The following is a 21846-nucleotide window of genomic DNA, read 5'->3' on the forward strand; positions in this document are numbered from 1 at the left end:
ATAGTGTCACCTAGCTACACGTTCAGCATCACCAACTTACACGCATAGTGTCACCTAGCTACACGTTTAGCATCACCAACTTCCACGCATAGTGTCACCTAGCTACATGTTTAGTGTCACCAACTTACACGCAAAGTGTCATCTAGTTACACGTTTAGCATCACGAACTAACATGCATAGTGTCACCGAGCTACATGTTTAGTGTTACCAACTTACATGCATAGTGTCATCTAGCTACATGTTTAGCATCACCAACTGACACGCTTAGTGTCACCTAGCTACACGTTTAGCATCACCAACTTACATGCATAGTGTCATCTAGCTACATGTTGAGTGTCACCAACTTACACGCATAGTGTCATCTAGCTACATGTTTAGTGTCACCAACTTACATGCATAGTGTCATCTAGCTACATGTTTAGTGTCACCAACTTACACGCATAGCGTCATCTAGTTACACGTTTAGCATCACCAACTTACATACATCACTTAGCTATTTGTTTTTTGTCACCAACTTACACGCATAGTGTCATCTAGCTACACGTTTAGCATCACCAACTTCCACGCATAGTGTCACCTAGCTACATGTTTAGTGTCACCAACTTACACGCAAAGTGTCATCTAGTTACACGTTTAGCATCACGAACTAACATGCATAGTGTCACCGAGCTACATGTTTAGTGTTACCAACTTACATGCATAGTGTCATCTAGCTACATGTTTAGTGTCACCAACTTACACGCATAGCGTCATCTAGTTACACGTTTAGCATCACCAACTTACATACATCACTTAGCTATATGGTTTGTGTCACCAACTTACATGCAAAGTGTCACCTAGCAACACGTTTAGCATCACCAACTATCATGCATAGTGTCATCCAGTTACGCGTTTAGCATCACCAACTTACATGCATAGTGTCATCTAGTTACATGTTTAGTGTCACCAACTTACATGCATAGTGTCATCTAGTTACATGTTTAGTGTCACCAACTTACATGCATAGTGTCATCTAGTTACACGTTTAGCATCACCAACTTACATACATCACTTAGCTATATGGTTTGTGTTACCAACTTACATGCAAAGTGTCACCTAGCAACACGTTTAGCATCACCAATTATCATGCATAGTGTCATCTAGTTACATATTTATCATCACGAACTTTCATGCATAGTGTTATCTAGATACATATTTATCATCACGAACTTTCATGCATAGTGTCATCTAGTTACATATTTATCATCACGAACTTTCATGCATAGTGTTATCTAGTTACACGTTTAGCATCACCAACTTTCATGCACAGTGTTATCTAGTTACATGTTTAGCATCACCAACTTACATGCATAGTGTCATCTAGTTACACGTTTAGCATCACCAACTTTCATGCATAGTGTTATCTAGTTACATGTTTAGCATCACCAACTAACATGCATAGTGTCACCGAGCTACATGTTTAGTGTCACCAACTTACATGCATAGTGTCACTTGGCTACATGATAAGTTTCACCAACTTACATGCATAATATCTTCTTGCTACATGTTTGGCATCACCAACTTACATGCATAGTTTCATCTAGCTACATGTTAAGTATTACCAACTTACAAGTAGTGTCACTTGGATCAATGTCTCCTAGCTACATGTTTGGTCTCACTAACTTACAAACATAGTGTTATGTAGCTACAAGTTTAGTTTCACCAACTTACATGCATAGTATCACCAAACTGCATGTTTAGTGCCCCGTGAATTGATCTTCAGCGACCCATGCTTGTTATAAGATGCGACAAACGGGATCGGGTGGTCGGGCTCCCTGACTCGCATAACTCGATGCATGTCATCCTTTCCAAATTGCGTAGATCGATGCTCAAGATGTCAATCACTGGATTGTCTGGTTCAGACTCGATTATTTACATACCGCCGCCATATAGCTGGAATAGTGTGGAGTTAAACATTTAACAACCAAATTAAAACATGTTTAGTGTCACCAACTTCCATGTGTAGGGTTATGTGAAGGAAGTGGCGTCACGATGAATGGACGCATTGTTACCAGCTCTCATGGAGTGGTGTAAATGTTCCCAGATTGGTGGATAATGAAGTAACTTTTGCGACCAAATATGTGCAGCATGTAAGCTAAATCAATATTATATACTGACAAATAATATTTTATGTAAGGATGGCTGTTAAACTGTGAGATATTTGGCTGATTGTATTTGAAGATCAAGCCAGTGAAATATTGCCTCTGGTAACACGAGTGCCAACGTCACCCGTTTTCACTGATATCCTAGCAGCTATCTTAAACTGTTGTTTCGGAAGAACAAACACCAAAAAACTATTAATTTACTGGACACTAATAAACCCGATTTTGTCCTTCGTATGGAGAAAACACCATCATCAGGTCAGCGCATTCGCTCCGAGGTGTCTACACCCGAGTCGGACATTGACATCAAGAGGAAGTGTAACCTGCCAAGTCCAGACCTGGACATATCGGACACATCCCTCACAATGCAAGACGCAAGCAGTGACGATATATTTCACGATAAACTACTCAACGTTCTGAAGAGAAAAGAAGTTATGTCAGTTATCCGGCCCATGCTCAGGGAGGAAATGGAGACGCTAATCTCGAAATGTAACGAATAGATAACATTCAATCTCTGAACAATAAACTGGACGAGAAGAACCTAATAATCCAAAATCTAAATAATCGCTTGGATCGAAGCGAACAATACTCCCGCCGCAATAATATTCGCATTACAGGCAACACCGAACAAGAGGGGGAGAGTATTGATGATATCGTTATCGCGAAATCAATAGGAGTGGATGTATCAGCAGTAGATATCGATATCAGTCATAAGGTACCCAGGCGACGTGCTGCACCCTAGGAGAGACACCGCCCGATCATCGTCAGGTTGGTGAGTAGCGCGACAAAGCGCTTGCTTCTTCAATCCAGATCAAAATCAAAACTTGTGAAACGCGACCGAAATACGCCCAGAACTTTTATCAATGAAGATCTGACTTAACCAAGGGCTGATATTGCCAGACAAGCGCGACGGTTAGTTTCCGAGGGAAGGTTCGAATCTACTTGGTTGAGTTATCGTCATTAAACTTAAGGATGGGAGCGTGAAAAAAGTTGCTAATAACACTCATTTTCAGGAAGTGATCGGAGCAACAGAGCTTAAAATCTCCCTCAGCCAAAACAAAAATGATTGAGCATTTGTAGTGAAATATGTGTAACAATTGATTTAAAAACTGTCACATGTGCCATTTAACTGTTTCCTTAAGTTTTGATTACAACTTTAAATCAGTACTTCCAACGTTCTTTCAGACAATCTATGTACTGAACTTCACAAAAGATTACTCATCCAGTGGGACTCAGTCCATGACGTGATTATAGCCAGTGATGAACTACTGAGATATCATGTTCCGTCGAGACCCGAAAGCGTTGGCTTGAGGGGCTCGAATGAAAATTTCCAAGATGCAAATACTCGATAAAATCCCGGAAATAGACACACACATAGTATTTTATCGATATTGTAAACCTATTGTTTTATTTAGAAAAAAACATGCGCACTCTTTAACACCTCGTACTTACTCGGTTGTGAGGCGTCAACATCGAACGTTCTGTTGTTGCTATGGTGATTGTGATTTTGGTAATGAATTGGGGTCAGATGATGACGGACTACTTTCCTGAGTGTAACTCATTCATAAGTTGCTCGTGCTTCAGTCGAATGTTCACCTACGTCTGTATTGAACAACAGGACCGTATAATTAATAATGAAAATAAAGAAACTCGAAATCGTCTGCGAGTTTGTTTGTTATTATTATCAGTTACATTATCTGTTGTTATGTTAACATAATCGTTTTTTCAGAGTGTAAACCCCCTGGATACCACAGCGACACATATGTCCCTCCACTTCAACCCTCACTTCGAAATCGAATAAAATTCAAAATACATCACGCAGATTAATACACTTCACAGTTTTGAATTCCCCCTTCTGTTTATCATATACTGTCATTTTAGGCAATTCAAAATTACTGAAAGTGACTTCTGAAAATGAGGTACATTGTAAATCTCGCCAAATCACAATTCACGGCGTAAAATAAATATTTACTGTGTGTTTAGAAATCTAAATATCGGATATTTACTCGAATAATTAAAGTAGAAAAATAGCATATTAGCGATCACGGGTATCAAATCACTACTGATAATTCTGAAACGTCGCTGATAAGCCTAAAATCGTTTAGAATGTTTTGGAATATACGCATACACGAACGTCGAAGTGTACGTTCCGCCATATTGGATTGTGTTTACAAAATGCCGGTAATGAGACGCCTATTCGATCAGGTATATTTCAAACTCAGCTGCTATACATGCATCCCTGAATTCCTCATACATTTTCGAAACATTGGATAAATGGTTTTTGTCACCAATGCAAATTATCAAGATGAAATCATGCGAAATAAATAAGGTATGGAAACGAAAACTGTGTTCGGAAAACTGTACTTGCTGAAATGTAAACAAAGCAAAATTCAGATTTAACACTGTGTAGCATTTTTAGAGGTACTTTCGTCTAATTGTTGCATACATTGGCTCGATCACGCGTTTGAGAATATTCATGGGAAGAGTATCGTTGCACTAATTATGGAAATACGCATATATACATTACAATGATGTGGTAAATTCAACAGAACCCGTTTACAAAAGTTTCCGTCCTGTGTGGCGCCATGACTGACGCTAAATCGCGCACAACCATGACGGTAGTTATCTGCATTTCTGACTAATTCTCTTTGTTACATTGGAAAACATGGTAAACAAAAAACAGTACGCAGATTGTCAGAATGCTTCTGATTACTGACGTGACCCATTTATGTGTGTACGATCCCTCAATCAAGGAATATCCTCCTCTGGAAATCCAGCGTACTGTTGTCAGTGAACACGCCATTTTGTAAAAGTCGGTCACCGGTAGTGGTGTCATACGGAAGTAAACATTGTTGTACATATTTGGTAATTTCTTTGAGGTGTAAACTTTCAACTTGGCACCCAGCGTGTTCTTTGTTTTTGTCTAGTTTGCATTTTCATCATCGCCTTGATAATCCAGATACGACGGAAACCTTTTTGTGTAGGGTCACATTATTTATGAGTAGTTAGCAGCACTTAGGATGACGTCACTTATGACAGTGGTGTCATGAATTAATGCGCTACTGCAATCATGAGAATAGACAAATTCATCGGTTCGATGCTAAAAAGGTGCGATTTTGGGGGGTGTAAGATACTGATTACCTTTGATAAAGTTTGACATATAGGCATTATCCATAAACTTAAATCATATGGTATTGAAGGGAAATTATTGAAATGGTTTGAAAGCTACCTAAAAATAGATGTCTACGGGTTTTCTAATGGGTATAGTTCAGACTTACGACCAGTCACGGCCGGAGTTCCACAAGGGTCAGTGTTAGGACCGTTACTGTTTTTAATTTTCATTAAAAAGGAACCAAGAACCTACATCCCATACGTCTGCAGGATTCTCAATGTACTTGAACATGTTACTCCTGTGGCATGACGTGTAAGGTTGGTGTATGATATCGGGATATATTTATGCTGACCCAAATAGCGAACATCTGTTGGATCACGGGCTCCACTGTGGTGTAATTACACATACAGGCCACATCTAAATGCTCTCTACTTGTTGATATCACTTGTATTGATTGTTTTCAATAAGCCCTGATACACCCTGTTTGTCTTTCAATATGTCGTTAAAGGCGACTTAAGGGATCGGGTGGTCAGATTCGCTGACTTGGTTGATGCATGTCATTGATCCCAAGTGCGTAGATTGATGCTGATGATATTAATCACTGGATTGTCTGGTCCAGACTCGGATATTTACAGACCGCCGTCATATAGCTGGAATATTGAGTGCGGAGTTAAACAACAAACATACCTTCAACTAACAATATGTTTACCTCATTTATAGAGATCATGTTCATCAATTTCAGAAAAAAGATGTGTTTACAGCCAGCATTCCATTGGGCCTGAATGGAAATTCTTCCATGTCACTGGATGGATTGACATCTCCTGGCGGGTATGAATTATTACCTATACATCTGTACAAACTATTAGATACACATCATGCGGGTCTGCTATGACCTTAACAAATGGGAGGATTTAGTTCCTCGACCATAATATGAACAGTCCATACGTGTGTTCACTATAAATACAATGTTTCGATGCAAAATAGCCTTCGAAATGAATTGCATTTGCTTTTTTATGTGCTCCAATGAAAGCTATCAAACCAACCTACACAACCCTACACTGTTTGTAGGAACTCGTTCGCAATGAATAAGAATAAAACCCTAAAATCTTATATTTAACGATGCATGTATGTTAGATGGTAGACCATCGTAAGTGACAAATCGTCGTAACTGACAACAGTAAACTATCTTCAACTGAGAATCTATAACAGGAACATGACTTCTATTTTCCAATAGACGTCTTTCTTTTTATCTCGAGCACAATTCCAGACTATTGTGTCTACATTTCACAAATTTTAGGTACAATCGAGGATGCTCTTTCTACAAAGATCTCGAACAACGTTTTGCCACTATTGCTGAAAGGTTACTGTGTTCATGGCATAACTAAGGCTTTAAAATAGAAGCTTTATGATAAACATGTGGAGGGAAAATTCGAAGCACCAGTGACTAAAATGATGTCTTATGCAATTTCCTATATCGACTTGTACCATACGTTCCCGTGTTTATTTTAGGTGAACAATTGACTTTCCTTTGCATGTATTTGTGTATGTACCGGTGGGGTAGTGTATGCTCACCTTTTCGAGATCACCTGGTATCATCACTATATGATGGCGATTCATAAACGCATGCTTACGATCGATACAGTCGGAATGGTACAATGGGCTCTGCTTTTAGCAGATAGTTTTTATGATTAATGAAAACGTTTTGTCGATTTTATTTGAAGTTATTTATTTTATTCACAGCTTTACCATTATTCTCGGAGATGTGAAACCGTCACATCCACAAAATACCGAGTAGGTATTTCTGTTGACTTAGATGTACAGGTTTCTCAGACGACGCTCATCTATACTTTCCACGGAGGGAAAATGCAAAACAGTCCAGTGGTAGAGACATTGGTAACAGAAACTTCCACCCTCTTTCGACTGGACATATATGTAACGAAAGACCATTTCAAAGTACGTACACCTGTTTAAATATTGCCACATTTTTCCTGCAGGGATTGTTAAGATGCACGTACTTCCATTAGACACTGTGGGTAGTATATGAATATGTTTCAAATGGCATGGATGGTGACATTGGACGTCTCTCAGCAAAATCTTTTCATGTGAGGGAGTCGCCCGAAACAGGCTACACATCACGTTTGGGGATAAAACAATTATGCCCTTTTAAAGGGAAAACATAACCATGCAGTGCAGTGAGCATCTTTCCAGAGACCTTGATCTTTGACGGTTGACCCAATTGCTACATTTCACACGAAACCTTACTGAGCTCAACTGCAAATTACACATTTCGTTACATTTCGCTTCCTTGTTTGCCTTATTAAAAATCGGATTCAGTACTTTCTGATGAAAGTACGGTAACAGGCGTCAAAGAAATAAGAACAAGCAGACAGAGGCATACGCTCAGTTTCATTTATGTCACCTAAGCTACGATAATTATGTATTAAAATGAAGTTTTAAGTTTAATACTTGTCAATCATATATAAGTAAACAAAGAATATATTTGAAATTATATTTTTCTTTCAGTTTTGTGTCCTAAAAGGGAACCTTCAGCAGTGCACCAACCACCAGAACATGATCAACTTGGCCGACGTAAAGACACTTTCGATATTTCAGGATTTTACCATTGAAACAGTTACCTTGAACATTGACTGAAATGAAATTGTGCCTTGGATAGACGAAGCCGGCGTCTGAAATGATGGTTGAGAATGTGCAATTGACATGACAAAAAACAATGTATGCCTCGTCTATGACCTACGACTTGTCCCATTGTTAGGGCTTGCCTTCCATATTATGCTTGCTGGTTGTGATAGTAAAATTCTGCGTCGTTAAACCCAACTCGCTCACACATGGTGAAAAAGAACAATCTGATGCTTCAAATAGTGTCTTGATTTATGTTCATAGGTCTGGTGTTGTCTGATGGAATTACCCATTTGCAATTGTACCAAATATTCACGTGTTGTGTTAGCTGAATATTTTGCTTGCCTTTGCATGTATTTGTAACGGGTGCCTGGGCAGGAAATGCTCACCGTTTTAGGAAGACTTGGTATCGCCACTATTTGATAGTGATTCATGTTAATTTGTCGCTTTTTTTTACGCCAAAGTCATCAATATTCCAGATACATGAATGTGGCCTGTAAATAATCGGGCTCATGTCAGAATGATTGTTATTATGACCATCTTACGACGCTTGGATACGGGATTAAACTGAATGTTATCAATGTCTATCTGTATATCTATTCATCTTTCCAGAGGTGAATATGAAGATGTTCATATGATATCCACGTAAAATTACAGACTTACTTATTACTTAAACATAAATCGCCTGACATTATAATGACGTTGTATTAGCCTACATATGATGATATGTATCAACATAATGTTACCATGCATCTTAATGGCTTTTCATATATACGAGAAACAATATATAGGAGAACCCTGTCATTTCAGCTATAAGAGTCAGCGAGTAAGGTTTTAAGCCGCTATTAGCAATATTCCAGCAGTATTACGACGGGGGACACCAGAAATGGTCTTCACACATTGTACCAATGTGGGGAATCGACCCCGGGCCTTCGGCGTGACAAGCGAACGGTTTAACCACGAGGCTATACCGCCGCTCCTTCAGCTATAAGAATGAAATGACCAGCTTTGATGTACGCAGTTACTGAACGCGGACAGCAAACTCGCTCAAATTGCAAACATGTACATAACACATGCGGTCCACGCTGACACATCCTGGTTACTTGCATGTGCCAATAAACGTCACAACCACATGGTTCATTGATCTGGTACAGCGAAGAAAATGCTTCCAAAAGTGTCCAAGACAGGAGGACTGTGGTGGCAGCATCATGGTCTGGGCCTTTGTCATTTACAACAGGGCAGATCTAATGATCGTGCAAGGGAATATGGCCAGTCAGCGTTATGTGGACCAAATATTACTTCTAGTAGTAATCCCATCTGCCCATTGCGTAGGTCAGTTCCAGGATGACAACGCACGCCCTCAAAGATATCTTGTTACAGTCGACTGTCTGAGACAGCAATGTGTGATAACATTGGTCAGACATGTCACTAATTGAACACCTTAAGGATGAAGGGTTCGCAACCGACCTCAGCGTTTCAAGAATGATACCATTGTAGACAATCCGTGTTTTGATTTCAAGTGTGTCCTGCATCAATGCTTGCGGGGCGTGGACAAGATTCTGACTTTACTTTGAAGACTGAATTCCCCAAAGTCATTTCTTTACATTGCATTTCTGAAAAAAGGGTTCCCTTAAATATTGTTCCTGGTATAAACCCCAACTGGGATTCAGGGTTGCTCCGCCGCAACTTATGTTTATCGGGGCGTCTAATGGATCGGGTAGTCAGGCTCCTTGACGTAGTTGATTACGTTGCGTGTATCAATGACTGGTTCGTCTTGTTAAGCCTAGATTATTTACAGGCCGCAGTCATATACCTGGAATGTTGCTTAGTGCGGTCTTAAACAACACACAAACAAACAAACAAATACATAGTGACACCGTCACAATGGTGTTTGCCTTGACAATATAACCACCAGAAATAGCTCGCATACGCGAACAAGCCGTGTACAAGATATCACTCCCAGACGTCAATAATTGTGGATAAATTGGTCTGTAATATTTTATTTCCACGTGACGTGCTTAAACGTGATTCAGTGAAACAGCTCTCACAAGAACTTTGGATCAAAGAGAGTAATATAACTCTTGCTCAACATTTAGAGGTTGTTTGATCAGGGTTACATGTAGTTGACAGTGATTAACAAATGTATCGGATCCACTTCTATTTAGATGATGTTTGCACATTCTGCTAACAGAATAAATCAGTTGTCACGGCAGTATGTGGTGTTGTCCATTAGGGCATGAGGTCATTGTGATTCATAAAAAAACATGCTCACGATATATTCGGAATCGTACAATCGACTGTTTTTCGCGGAGATTTCTTATGAATTTCAGAAGGGTTTGTCCTTGTTGTATGGTAGTTTTTAAGATGCTAAACTTCTCCCTTTCTATTAATTGTAAACAACACATTATATTGGCTGTTTTGTGTACGGTGAACTTGAGTTGTAACTGGCTGATAATATGAGCCAACCTTCACCCTTGTTTTGTCGATACACATGAAAGCTAAGATAATATATATTTTCTGTTCTGAGAGAATAAAAAGTAGAACTTGGTTTTTTTGCAGCACCGCTTCTTACAGTCAACACTGAATGCCGAATTTGATGCCTTGAACAAGATTACATTTGTTTATAGTCAATATCATGCTCACACGTTCCAGCTTTCGAATACTTGTAGTTTGGGACTTGAAGATGTTGTACTGTTTGTTATACTTTATTGAAATCGTTGACAAAAGAAGCACATAAAAAATCCTTATGATGTGCATGCAAATTTCTACATACACATATATCTTACTTCATTAAATTATGTGTAAGATATTGCCCCATATCTTACATGTTGTGCCGACAACTTTCTAATTATCAACGTGCAGAAAACTAAAGAGCTAGTAAACGGCTTTCGCAAGAAGAAATCCTAAATAGCACCAGGAGTGACTATAAACGGAGATACGGCGGAGGTTGTGTTACAGATTACGCATATCTATCATCGACAACAAACTGACATTTTCACGAAATGCGGAAGCTGTTTTATAATAGATGCCAATCACATCTTCACTTTTAACGAAAACTGAACACGCTTTATGTTAACTTGTCTGTTATGTCATCGTTTCATAAAACAATGTATGCAGTCCTTTTTAAGTTTCTGTAATCATTGTTTTGGGAGGAAAAATCTCAGGATGTCAGTTCAAATCTATAGAGGAGCTGTAAAATAACCAACAGAAACAAAATAATAAATATTAAACTGTGCTGTTATTATAATGAGACAATATGTAATTCACCTGAAACCCCCCTTTCAATATATATATATATATATATATTGGCACACGGCATTGTCAGGCAAGTGTGATCTAATTCATGTTGTCTTCAATGTTAATTCCGATTATGAATATTATCTTTTAACTTCATCTCATGGTAGATAATATGAACAACCAATGTCAGATTCATCTTGATTTGTTGTCCAATCCCACAATCAAGGATGGTCAGATGTATAAGTGTGCATGCGAAAAGAACAAGTAAGATTGTCAAGATTATATTGCCGCCCAATCCCGCAAAGAAGCAAATACAAGTGGTGAAGAGAAGGAAGGTTGTTTGGAGGACAGTACATTCACTGGGATGAAGTCAAATGACACAAGTGTTTGCAGACACAAGTAATGTACCGCAGGGCAAGAAAAGCTACTGTCATAACCAATGGCTTCCGGCAATATATATATGCTCACAGGTAGTCTGACTTTCCAGTGGAAGGATCCGCTCAATGCCATTCAAGTTCCATTCTGCGATAAAGTACATTTATAACCTTACTATGTAATGGGACCGCCTCCGTGGTCTATTGGTAGAGCGTCCGCCCAGAGAGCGGAAGGTCCGGGGTTCGATTCCCGACCGCGTCATACCAAAAGACGTTAAAAGATGGTACTTGTTGTTACCCTGTCTGGCGCTCGGCATTAAGGGGCTAAAACAAGGACTGGTCGGCTCGGAGTCAGTATACTGTGTCTGAGTGGGGTATTCATGTTAAACTGGGGCATGGTATCTCAGTGAGCTAGCACTATAAATCGGCATCAGTCCGGACTAGTACAAGCAGCCACACACACACACACACACACACACACACACACACGTGTGCATGCACGTCGCTATATAAGTGCAATAATCTTCGACGCGACGTTAAACCCCATTTCATCTCACCTACTATGTAATGGGCTGAAATCAAGGCGCTGTTCAAATTACTCCCCTCCCTGATCTAACGTGTCGTTGGTTACTTTGCGTCGTTAAGGTCACGAGTCAACGCTTGAAACTCATTTGGATATAATATGATGGTCCCATGACGATATTTCTTCCAACAAATTAACCTTTGAATACGGTTTTCATAACGGAGGATAAAATCGGTACATTCGTAGAAAGCGGTTTGACTGACTAAAAACAAAAATAACTGACAAAATGTGATTTGCAAATGTGTATTGAAAAGAAACGTAAAAATAACATGAACCTACAACATACGTATTCTAAGTATTCTTTGAGTGAGAATGAGATTTCTTCCACACCCGTGGGTGAGAAACTCATTTGAGATAACTGGTATCAAAAACATGTGGGGGATCGATATCCAGGCCCGTGACTGGCTACTGGATGGTCATCACGAATTCTCGGTCTATGTCTAAACTTGAATTTAGAGTGTTGCATAAATGTTCTTTGAACATATCTGGTTTGCATTTTCATCATCATCATCATCATCATCATCATCATCATCATCATCATCATCATCATCATTGTAATCCACAGATATGTCAGAAACGTGTTTGTTGAGAGTCACACGACGTCTGAGTAGTTTGCAGAAAGCCGGATTAAGTGACTCATGGCCGTTTCTATGTATCAGTGCAACGATTATGAGAACAGACAAAATATGTATCGATTCGATGCTGTAAAATGGTGCGATTTGGGGTGTGTAAGAAACATATTACTGCACCCATGCCTGCAAGTATATTATATATCTGGCTACGAATTGTTCAAAACGTATCTAATGAACGAAATACTTACTCATAGTGTAATCGTTATACATGTAGGTATATTTGATTGTGTCCATATGGCAGATGTACAGTTTGAGGATGCCGAAATATCATATTAAGTTACATTTAGTTTATTTCTTAAGTTTTACATATTCCTTTGCTTTCATGAGAAGAAGCACAACTCTCATCAATTAGTGTGTTTTGATTAATAACATTGAATGAACTGAATATATTTCACTACAACAATAAAAAAAACGTAAAATAATCAAAATATATCAATTAATATTTCATTTCATTGGCTTTTCGCAGACAAATCCCTGATTCCAACTACAGGACACGTCATCCATGCAGTAGTCCTTGCGTGCCCACATGCTTCCGCACTTGGTTCCATTGGGCTCACCATCACACCATTTCACGTTAGTCATCGTAGTGCCATCGGTCCACTGGAAATCCCCATGCGTTCTCCGAGCACCTACGAAGTAGTTCTGGGGCTTACCTATATTGAAAGTGGTGATCATTAGTCAGCAAAGGTTTACCACTGAAAGTGAATGAGTTTGGTTAGACGCTCAGGTTTCAAACGTTTACATCGGGATTTTTAGTATGACTTACGTAAAAGCAAATACGGTAGAAATATGTCATTACATGTCCTGAAGCTTTTAAACAGTTTTATCGTAAACATGTTTGATATATTTTTAAATCTGACACATCAGTGATCAAAATGATATATGATGCTATTCCCTTTTTCAACTTGTATCATATGTTCCTACGTAATTTCAGGTTAAAACTTGATTTACCTTTACATGTGTTTGTTATGAGTGGGGCAGGATTCGCTCACCCTTTACAGAATACCTGTTATCTTAACTAATTGATATTGATTGAAATACACCAAACTATGATATAGTCGGAATAGTACAACGAACATTCATTATTATCCTCTGTTGTCCTGGTTGGCTGTTCGAAAGATGAGTGAGTGAGTTGTGTCTCATGCCACTTTTAACAGTATTCCAGTCATATCACGGCGTGTCAGCTTAATGTGGGAGGAAAGCCCCAAGTGATGCAGTTGTAAACGTTTTCCTATTCGGTGAAACCCACAAGCTCGGGTATGGTGCTGACAAACCTAGAAACATAATCGGGGCGAACCGGGATTCGAACCCACAATCATAGGTTTCTAGCGTGCCCAAAGGACGCAACTCTGCACAGCGAATTGCGGCGCATTAGACGACTGGGACACCCATGCCCCCTGTTAGAAAGGTGAGTGAGTAAGTATGGTTTTACGCCGCTTTTAGCAATATTTCAGCAATATCATGGCGGGGGACACCAGAAATGGGCTTCACATATTGTACCCATGTCGGGAATTGAACCCGGGTCTTCGGCGTGACGAGCGAACGCTACCCGACCGCCCCCTGTTAGAAAGGGGTAGGTTTACAATTATAACATAAACAATAAAATGAAACCCTATGGTCAACTGATTCCTTTTTCTTGTTGGTTGGTGTTGGGATATTTAAAAAGTCTATACTAACTCTTTAACATAATAATATTATTGTTGTGTGCACATGTGATGAATTCCAGACAACAGCAAGAGGACAATTTGAATATCGGTAATTCGCAGATGATATATAAGATCAGCTTCCTGTGGTTGATGAAACAGTGGGCCCTATTAAGGTTGATGTTTCTGTCAGTACTATATATATCAGTACATGTATTGGGATGTCACAATTATACTTTCCGCATCGTATCCGAATAGGTCTGTGGCATTTGGCTGCAGGTTATACTACTTCCTGCATTGTTCCATGTTACTGACGTGGTGTACCATGTAATAGCAGGTCACATTACACGTGAGCTTGTAATACAAAGTTTGTATCTACTCAATGAATTTCCTGAACTTTATCACTTGAAAAGAGGGGTCCCTTCATCCTATCTAAATCATTTTAAAACCCGCTCCGTAGAAACGTCGTGGATGTTGTGTAAATAAATTAGTAGTTTTTTTGGTGGACCAAGCTTCAAATATTTTGATATTTATATGAGTATGCATTGCCCGGTGATGGAGGAACATATAGACACGCCCCTGAAGAATAGTGAGTGAGTGAGTTAAAATTTATAGTCACATCGGCAATATTTCAGCTATATCGTGACTAAATCAAGTTGTATATACGTACAGTAATAAAACATCAATATATAATCTATAAAATCTGTCGACAAAGGACAGTAAAAGAACTAGAGTATCACAGCTATAGATATAAAACTAATAAGTAACAAAACATTTGGACTATTCACCGTGAAGAATAGACGATGTTGATTTACATACCCTCTGTCTCATGCGATTGACAGTCTTTGAACAAGAAGCTGAACATATTAACAACTACTGTATGTCAAGCTGTCAGTAACTGTCAACACATGTACAGCAGCATCGCTACTGTCGCTTTGTAAACGTGGTCAAACATTTTTTTTATACACTATGCAATAGACACCAGTCACTAGACTTCTACAATAGGTGAGGTGACATTGGGTTAACGTCGCGTCCAAGATTATTGCACTTATATATCGACGTGCATGCTCGTGTGTGTGTGTGGCTGCTTGTACTAGTCCGGACTGATGCCGATTTATAGTGCTAGCTCACTGAGATACCATGCCGCAGTTTAACATGAATACCTCACTCAGACACAGTATACTGACTCCGAGCCGACCAGTCCTTGTTTTAGCCCCTTAATGCCTTGCGCCAGACAGGGTAGCAACAAGTACCATCTTTTAACGTCTTTTGGTATGACGCAGCCGGGGATCGAACCCCGGACCTTCAGCTCTCCGGGCGGACGCTCTACCTCTAGACCACGGAGGCGGTTCTTCTACAATAGACTTCTCTTCCTCAGAAATAATGATTTAAAACATTTACTAGGTTAAATGAAACGTTCATTTGACGTATGAACGAATAAAGATTAAACGTTACCATCGAAATTAATTTATTAAAATGTTGCTTCACACATTGTACCCATGTGGGGATGACAAGTGAATGTTCTAGCTACCCTACCGTCCCTCGTGCATTGCTGAGGACACAAATATGTGATCAATTCAGTACCAGGAAAACAACAAATGAAATTATACCTGTTCCATCTTGAATGTTTTTGTAGACAGCCTGGCGTTTCTCATCTGTGTCGAAGATGGCTAGTCTTCCACCTGGTACCTCAGCAGCACACACCAACTGAGCAGTAGCCCACTTCAGTTTGTCATCGGCATGGATCTTGTAGCAAAATTTGAGAGCTTTGTTCCAAATGAAGTCTTCAGGACAAACGGCTGTTTCTGCAATAGTGATTGAATTAGGGAATGACGACGTCCCAGGAATGTGGTAGGCCATCACAAGTCAAGCATATGATGAGGTTTTAACATAACCACAAGGACCTTTAAATACGAAGGATCATAATCGGTCCGAATCTGGAATTTGAAACCACAACTATTTCTAACTTGGGAACTCTGCATAGTGGATAGCGGCACCCTAGACTCAGCGTCACACTCTTATAAAGAGACCATTGTGGACTTTGCAATCTTTATTCTTCAGATCTTTCATTAATACTGAAATATGACGTAAATTGACGGTTATAAAGACGCATGATGTGGGATGGAAATTACCCCACCTTCAGACTGATTTCCTTTCCAGTTAAACAAAACGTAAGCAAAACTGACAATAGGCTAGATTCAGGTTAATCAATTAAATAAACTGTTCAATGTTAAGAGCATTCATGAAAAAAAGGATTAATGCTTTCTCGGAAAGGAAACAGTCCTCATGCTTCGGTAGTCATTGCAATGATCTGATTCACCTCATTGTATTTAAACGCGTAAGACAAGTACGCATATTAAGTTTATTCATACGCATGTGTTATCCGCCACAAACACAGGCAAAGGCAAGTAAAACATAAACACGGGAACATATTGAACAAGACAAAATTGGGAATTTCATCGGATATTATTTTGGTCACTGATGCATAATGTCCTTCACATATGTACCATGAAGCTTTTCGAGCAAGAGTCGAATGATATCTTTGAAATCATACTGCCGCAATTAACTCCACGACGTTGTTACAGTGAGTGTGTGGGGCAATATATAACGTTGTATTGCTACTATTTAAGTCATAGTACCATAAGTACCATAGTAAAGCAACAAGGTACATATCACATATCAAATATAGAATAAAATAGAGAGATAAGAACATTATATGCACGTCTAAACACAAATTCAGTCGGGTGATTAAAAATGTTAAAATGCAATTGTATTAATCGGTTTATATGACATAATAAAAGTCGAATTGAACGTCAAAGTTCAACAGATTAAACAGAATGAATATTTCCCTTTATCCAAATGAAATGTGTATGTAAGACATTTTTGCATATTCCTATTGTATTTTAGGAAATTAAGAAACAAACACGACCCGTTCGCATGACTATCCAAGGTAGAATAGGTCTGCAGCAACCCATGCTTGTCGTAAGAGGCGACTAACGAAATCGGGTGGTCAGGCTCGCTGACTTGGTTGATGCATGTCATCGATCTCAATTGCGTGGATCGATGCTCATGAGATCAATCACTGGATTGTCTGGTCAAGACTCGATTATTTACAGACCACTGTCATATAGCTGGAATATTGCTTTTTGCGGCGTTAAACAACAAACCAACCATCCAAATCAAACAAACACGATGAGTATCAGGTATCAGGTATCTGAGGTATGGTATTTACCTTGACTACCCGTACAACTTCTGGAACACGTCTTCTGCATATTCTCTACTAAATCTTCCAGCTTGACCAATCGTTCCTCAAAATTCTCGTTGTATGGTACCCCGAAATCCAACTGAGAAACATCCAACGCTAGATCATCAATATTGTCATCACTCTGAAGTACCGCGTCCTGCTCCTCATTTACTGTGAAACCCTCCTTTTGGCAAGAAACAGACGAGACGAAAAAGACAAGTAATAGTTGTGGATGCATATTCACGGACTGAGTGTTCTCAAATATACCAACACCTTAACGTTGCTCGGTGTACTGGTCGGGAAGGTCGGCTCCCATGGGTATAATTCGGACGGTTCTATTTTCAGCTCGAATATAAATAATGAGTTTGGGTATAATGATATGAATACCCTTCACTAGGTGTGACTTGTGGTTTATGCCAGTATATTGTTATTGGCCTTGTGAACAATCAAACGCCGAGCTGGTAGAGACCAGGAGCAGGAACGTACCTTCATATCTTTACATCAAATGTTTTAAACAGGCCTATTTATTATAAAAATGTTGATTGTTTCTTCCCTTGTGGGGTGTTTTGCAGTATCCGTAATCAGATATAATAGATTATAAACCCCTAGGTTTAGAACTAGTATTGTTGTGACTTTACAAAACCAGTTACACGTCAGTGATTTCACTATGACTTTCAATGGTCATTCAACCATATACTGCAGGTATATGTTATTATGTTTTCATTCTACAGTATTTTCAAGACGTATCAGAGGATTAATCCTTACTGTTCATTCATTCTCTTGTGAGTGATACATTCACTTCAGATGTACCAGCAGATGTACTAGCATACTGATACATTCACTACAGTTGTACCTCTATACTGATACGTTCTCTACAGATGTACCAGCATATTGATACATTCACTACAGATGTACCTCTATACTGATACATTCACTACAGATGTACCTCTATACTGATACATTCTCTACAGATGTACCAGCAGATGCACCAGCATACTGATACATTCTCTACAGATGTACCAGCATACTGATACATTCTCTACAGATGTACCAGCATATTGATACATTCACTACAGGTGTACCTCTATACTTATACAATCTCTACAGATGTACCAGCATATTGATACATTCACTACAGGTGTACCTCTATACTGATACATTCTCTACAGATGTACCAGCATATTGATACATTCACTACAGGTGTACCTCTATACTTATACATTCCTCACAGGTGTCCCTCTATACTTATACATTCTCTACAGATGTACCAGCATATTGATACATTCCTCACAGGTGTACCTCTATACTTATACAATCACTACAGATGTACTAGCATATTGATACATTCACTACAGATGTACCTCTATACTGATACATTCACTACAGATGTACCTCTATACTTATACATTCACTACAGATGTACCTCTATACTGATACATTCACTACAGATGTACCTCTATACTTATACATTCACTACAGATGTACCTCTATACTGATAAATTCACTACAGATTTACCTCTATACTGATACATTCACTACAGATGTACTTCTATACTGATACATTCACTTCAGATGTACCACTATACTGATACATTCACTACAGATTTACCTCTATACTCATACATTCACTACAGATGTACCTCTATACTGATACATTCACTGCAGATGTACTTCTATACTGATACATTCACTACATATGTACCTCTATACTGAGACATTAACTACAGTTGTACCTCTATACTGATACATTCTCTACAGATGTACCAGCAGATGCACCAGCATACTGATACATTCTCTACAGATGTACCAGCATACTGATACATTCTCTACAGATGTACCAGCATATTGATACATTCACTACAGGTGTACCTCTATACTTATACAATCTCTACAGATGTACCAGCATATTGATACATTCACTACAGGTGTACCTCTATACTGATACATTCTCTACAGATGTACCAGCATATTGATACATTCACTACAGGTGTACCTCTATACTTATACATTCCTCACAGGTGTCCCTCTATACTTATACATTCTCTACAGATGTACCAGCATATTGATACATTCCTCACAGGTGTACCTCTATACGTATACAATCTCTACAGATGTACTAGCATATTGATACATTCACTACAGATGTACCTCTATACTGATACATTCACTACAGATGTACCTCTATACTTATACATTCACTACAGATGTACCTCTATACTGATACATTCACTACAGATGTACCTCTATACTTATACATTCACTACAGATGTACCTCTATACTGATACATTCACTACAGATGTACCTCTATACTTATACATTCACTACAGATGTACCTCTATACTGATACATTCACTACAGATGTACCTCTATACTGATACATTCACTACAGATGTACTTCTATACTGATACATTCACTACAGATGTACCTCTATACTGATACATTCACTACAGATTTACCTCTATACTCAAACTTTCACTACAGATGTACCTCTATACTGATACATTCACTGCAGATGTACTTCTATACTGATACATTCACTACATATGTACCTCTATACTGAGACATTAACTACAGTTGTACCTCTATACTGATACAGTCACTACGGTTGTACCTCTATACTGATACAGTCACTACAGATGTACCTCTATACTCATACATTCACTACAGTTGTACCTCTATACTGATACATTCCTCACAGTTGTACCTCTTTACTGTTACATTCACTACAGATGTACCTCTATACTGATATATTCCCTACATATGTACCAGCAGATGTACCAACATACTGATACATTCACCACAGTTGTACTTCTATACTGATACATTCCTCAAAGGTGTACCTCTATGCTGATACATTCCTCACAGATGTACCTCTATGCTGATACATTCACTACAGATGTTCCCCTATGCTGATACATTCACTACAGATGTACCGCTATACTGATACATTCCTCACGGGTGTACCTCTATACTGATACATTTATTACAAATGTACCACCATACTGATACATTCGTTACAGATGTACCTGTATACTGATACATTCACTACATATGTACCACCATACTGATACATTCACTACAGATGTACCTCTATACTGATACATTCACTACATATGTACCTCTATACTGACACATTGACTACAGATGTACCTCTAAACTAATACATTCCTCATAGATGTACCTCTATACTGATACATTCATTTCAAATGTACCACCATACTGATACATTCACTACATATGTACCTCTATACTGATACATTCCTCATAGGTGTACCTCTATACTGATACATTCATTACAAATGTACCACCATACTGATACATTCACTACAGATGTACCTCTATACTGATACATTCACTACAGATGTACCTCTATACTGATACATTCACTACAGTTGTACCTCTATACTGATACATTCACTACAGATTTACCTCTATACTGATACATTTACTACGGATGTACCTCTATACTGATACATTAACTACAGATGTACCTCTATACTGATACATTCACTACAGATGTACTTCTATACTGATACATTCACTACAGTTGTACCAGCATACTGATACATACATAACATGTGCATCTCTATACTGATGCATTCCTCACATGTGTACCTCTATATTGATACATTCATCACAGGTGTACCTCTATATTGATACATTCCTCACAGGTGTACCTCTATACTGATACATTCATCACAGGTGTACCACCATACTCATACAATCGTCACATGCATACATCCTTTCTGATACATTCACAGCAGGTGTGCATTCTAGCTTATGTCGGAGGAAAGTCTGAAGTGATGCAGGTCTCAGATGTTTACTTCTTTGCTGGAATTCACGAGCATGGGTATGGTGCTGACCAATCTGGGAACATAATCGAGGCGAATCGGGATTCGAATCACGATCATAGGTTTCTGGCGATCCATAAGAACACGGAGTGGAAGCGTTTAATAAGAGTATTTCATGGTCTCGTAATTTAATTGTTGTCCCTCGGGTCTTTGATCGAAATATGTCATGTTTATGCAAGTAAGAAAACCAATAGTTAAGCTTTTCTATTGGTAAAGTTTAAAAACAGTAAGTTGGTGGGTTATGTATTCTAGTCGCATACTAGCAGACGCACTCGACTTAACATTCCTCACAGGCTATACACCCAGACCGGTGTTGCTCGCAGTAACCTGCCACTCGATTGTTCATGTTTAAGAATTGACTGAGTGAGGACCAAACAGTACGAACGTCGG

At 38.9% G+C, this 21846-nt stretch overlaps 1 protein-coding gene across 1 annotated transcript; it reads right to left on the bottom strand.

Moving 5' to 3' along the window:
• Window positions 1–12313: 12313 nt before the first annotated feature.
• On the bottom strand, window positions 12314–17901 carry LOC124151694 (C-type lectin mannose-binding isoform-like). Its single transcript, XM_046524284.2, has 3 exons — window positions 17592–17901; window positions 15970–16164; window positions 12314–13369 (listed from the first exon to the last, which is right to left on the bottom strand). The coding sequence occupies exons 1-3, from the start codon at window positions 17839–17841 to the stop codon at window positions 13161–13163; spliced, it is 654 nt and encodes a 217-aa protein (XP_046380240.2). The 5' UTR covers window positions 17842–17901; the 3' UTR covers window positions 12314–13160.
• Window positions 17902–21846: the final 3945 nt, after the last annotated feature.

This window comes from Haliotis rufescens, unplaced genomic scaffold (assembly GCF_023055435.1).
Source record: "Haliotis rufescens isolate VD_foot unplaced genomic scaffold, xgHalRufe1.0.p SCAF_64, whole genome shotgun sequence".
Classification (NCBI taxonomy): Eukaryota; Metazoa; Mollusca; class Gastropoda; order Lepetellida; family Haliotidae; genus Haliotis; species Haliotis rufescens.